Consider the following 3,780-nt stretch of genomic DNA (forward strand, 5'->3'; position numbering starts at 1 on the left):
GCGCCATGGACAAACCATGCATGCATAGAGTAGTAGGCACAACACCAGCAGGTGGTCGCGTGACCAGTCGGATTCCTTGGCTGGAACTGCAAAGAAAGTTACAGCTCGTAGGCAGAGCTCGGCGGCCCGGTGGTGTCTGGCGTGGCGGTGGCGCCCGCAGCCTGGAATCCACTGTCCAGGCTGCGCTCTGCGTACTGAACTCTTCAGCCTTCTGTCACCATCCGTACCCATCAGTCTTTTTCAATCTCTGTCTGTGTCTGCGTTTGCAGCGACTACTAGCATGCACGCGCGTATATATACCACCCTTGGCCCGGCGTCCCAGTTCAAACAGCAGCAAGAAGCTCGTACTACGCAGACAGGGACATCCGTTCCTCGATCGCCAGAGAGCATCAACTTCTCCAATCTCAAGCTAGGAGCATCCAATGGCAGGCCAAGTAATGGAAGCGCAGGCGGCGCGGCTGCAGCCTCCCATCACCATGGCGCCGTTCGCGCCACTGCCGCACAACACCTGCAAGCACGACGTCCACCACCACCTCACCACCACGACCGCGACGACGATGGCCGCCACTTCCGGCAGCGGCACCAACAACAATAACACCGGCACCACGGGTGGCGCGGCGGCCGACATGGCCGCCTACCTCCAGCAGCTGCATGACGCCACGGCCGCCGCCGAGGCGGCCAATAAGAGCAACAGCAGCGGCGCGGCGCGCGGGGAGCAGTGCCCGCGGTGCGCGTCGCACGACACCAAGTTCTGCTACTACAACAACTACAACACGTCGCAGCCGCGGCACTTCTGCCGCGCCTGCCGCCGCTACTGGACGCTGGGCGGCTCCCTCCGCAACGTCCCCATCGGCGGATCCACGCGCAAGCGCCCGCGCCTGGCGCACATCAACCACCACCACCAGCAGCAGCACGCCAGCAGGCGCGCTCCGGCGGCGCACGCCTTCGGCCTCGGCCTCCCGCCGCCGATGATGATGCCTCCCCTGCCGTCGTCGTCGTCGCAGGGACAGGGTGGCGGTCCCCTCGGCTCGCTGTTCGCGCTCGGCGCCGCGTGGCCGCTGCTGGAAGGCCGCGGCGCAGGGTCGTCGTCGTTCGACTTCGACCTCGGGCTCGGGCTCCCGACAACCGGGCCCTTACACCTGGGCGCGGGCGCCGGCGAGGCGGTGGCCGTGCAAATGCAAGGCCTCGGGCTCAGGGGAGGTGGTGGCTCCGCAGCCGGGTCGTCGTCGTCCTTCATCTGGCCCGCGGGGCTGCTGATGGACAACGACAGCGTGGCCACGTGGAAGATGCCACCAGGCGCCGGTGCGGGTTCAGTGTGGCCGGACTTCTCTTCTCCGGCGGCGGCGGCGGCGCCACAAACCGGCGGGATGCTACATGGCGGGGGCCACCTGATGTGAGACGGCGCGCTACCTCAGGGCATGCGGCCCAGGTCGGCTTGCATTGCATAGCATACGTAGTTGTAGGTCTGTTTTCCCAGCGTTGTATTATTGGATTATGTCGCGTCTTGTGTACGCACGCTTGCCTGTGCTAAGCTACAAAAGGGTCCTCCAAGTTTGCAGTTTTGGTCTCCCTTATATAGGGTACGTTGTAGTACGTAGAATGGTGTAGCTTCAGGTTCGTGGCTGTACTAGCTCGTTGGGTTTCAAGTTCTGCTCGTGTCTCATGTGCATGTGAATCTTAAGCTTATACAGTACGGAGTACCTTACATGTAATTTAAATTTAAATTTAAATTTAATTTAAAAGCGAATTCGCAAGAGTAGCATTACCTTCAGCCTAGCGTAGAACTGGAAAAACCACAAGCGGCTCTGCGTAGAGTGTGCCAGATTGTGTAGACCGTGGAGTTCGGATCGGATAGAAAACTGAAATTTTTGGGACAAATAACTTTTTACCATTATAACGGACGGTCATTCTCCAATTCTCACCTTGGCGAATTCTCATATTCTTTCACCAGCGTTGTTCGCTCCGAGATACACTTTTACCACTTTTGCACTCGTGGCGCTCCAGCACAGCTTGCCACGTCAGCCCCGAGCGCGCGAAGGGTGCAAAATGACCTCGTTTGCCCCTGCCCCCCCCCTCGTCTTAGCTATCCGGGCCGGTCTCAGTTGACCCAGCCGGCCCATTTGCCCTGTCCCCTTCATCTCCCCCGCGCTCTGCTCTGGACCTCGCCGTCGCCGCCCTCCGCCGCCGCATTCCATATTCCATCCCGCCGAAGCCGTCAGCTGAGAAAAGGGGGAAAAAGGTATGTCCCGTCCGGACCAACACTCGCATTCCCCATTTTGGGTTTGCACATTTACGATTCCAGGTTAGGGTTAGGGTTTTTGAGAATGATGATGGATTTGCTTTTCTTTCTTGGACAGTACATGTAGTCGGTGTTGAAGGCAGACGCAATGGACTGGCATTCGACTAGTGGTTGCCCTGTTTGGTAAGAACCCTAATTTTCCTAGTCGTTTTCTCTTCACTTTCATGGGACGGGACTGCGGATGCTGTGTAGTAGGTTGTCCCTAACATTGCATCTGTGTTTGTGCCAGGATTGATCCTGGTAATGCGTTTAGATTAGTTGTAAAGGTTTCTAAGTGGATTGCTGAGGATGAGTATGGGCTAGTGGCGATGGCTGAGCAGGAACACCAAATCTGGCTTGATAGGACTCAGCATTATTCTCTAGCTAAGTTTCATGACGAAATGGGTGGGAAGATAATCTGGGGACCTTCACAGATATTGACAGTTTGGGTGGTTGAGCTTGACAGCCCATCTCAATGGAAAATAAGGAGGGATGAACATTCTCAGCAGCTTATATTGGCTAGCTGGAATGAAAAGGAAGCTATGCTTGTAGTGGATGTTGTCAATAAAGATGATCAATCTGTCAATGCTTGCTCTGATTTTAGGTTTGTCTCTGGTGTAACTTATGCTGGCAGTGGTGGTCCTAGTAATGCTGCTGGTAATGGTGTTACTGGTAATGATCAAGGCAGTGCTGCTCCTGATAATACACAAGGTAGTGCTGTACATGATAATGTTGAAGGCACTGGTGACACTTGTAGCAGTCCTCCTGCTTCTATGCCACCTGAACAAGCACAACCAGTAGATTGGGCTGAGTTGCAGGTGCAAATAAATGAAGGTGTGCATACATGTGCAAATAAATGAAGATGTGCATACATGTGCCTCTAGGAACAAGGTGCCTGGGGGTGCTATGGCATCACAAGGTTGGGTGGCAGAAATGGCATTACCATATTTGATGAGGATGCCAGCTATGGGCCCAAAGGCACTGAAGGCAGAGCTAGATGAAAAGTACAACATTGATATCAACTACCAGACTGTTGTGTATGGAAGAAAGAGAGCAGCCGACAAGCTTTTTGGTAAGCTTGCTAATTCCTTTGATTGGTTGTATAGGTTTAAGGCAGAGGTGGAATTGAGATCACCTGGTAGTATTGTTGAGGTTGATAGTGAGGAAATTGATGGCAAGGTTCATTTTACTAGATTTTTCTGTTGTTTCAAGGCTGCCATAGATGGTTTTAGAAATGGGTGTAGGCCTTATATTAGTATAGATTCGACTCACTTAAATGGGCTCTGGAATGGCCAGCTGCCCTCTGCTCAAGCATTGGATGGCCACAACTGGATGTTTCCATTGGCCTTTGGATTTTTTGGGTCAGAAACCAAAGACAACTGGATCTGGTTTATGCAGCAGCTTAGCAAAGCAATTGGCCCTATGAAAAATTTAGCAGTGTGTACTGATGCTTGTAAGGGTCTTGAGGCAGCAGTGGCTCAGGTCTGGCCTGATTATGAGAA

General features: G+C 54.0%; 1 protein-coding gene across 1 annotated transcript; it reads left to right on the plus strand.

Moving 5' to 3' along the window:
* Positions 1-347: 347 nt before the first annotated feature.
* On the plus strand, positions 348-1,468 carry LOC136482656 (dof zinc finger protein MNB1A-like). The gene has a single exon (XM_066479867.1). The coding sequence runs from the start codon at positions 423-425 to the stop codon at positions 1,395-1,397; it is 975 nt and encodes a 324-aa protein (XP_066335964.1). The 5' UTR covers positions 348-422; the 3' UTR covers positions 1,398-1,468.
* The last annotated feature ends 2,312 nt before the right edge of the window (positions 1,469-3,780 follow it).

The sequence above is a fragment of the Miscanthus floridulus genome, chromosome 1 (assembly GCF_019320115.1).
Source record: "Miscanthus floridulus cultivar M001 chromosome 1, ASM1932011v1, whole genome shotgun sequence".
In the NCBI taxonomy this organism is placed as follows: domain Eukaryota; kingdom Viridiplantae; phylum Streptophyta; class Magnoliopsida; order Poales; family Poaceae; genus Miscanthus; species Miscanthus floridulus.

Bases quoted from the DNA above. Each gene is read 5' to 3' on its own strand.
- LOC136482656 (XM_066479867.1), top strand. From the start codon at position 423: ATGGCAGGCCAAGTAATGGAAGCGCAGGCGGCGCGGCTGCAGCCTCCC.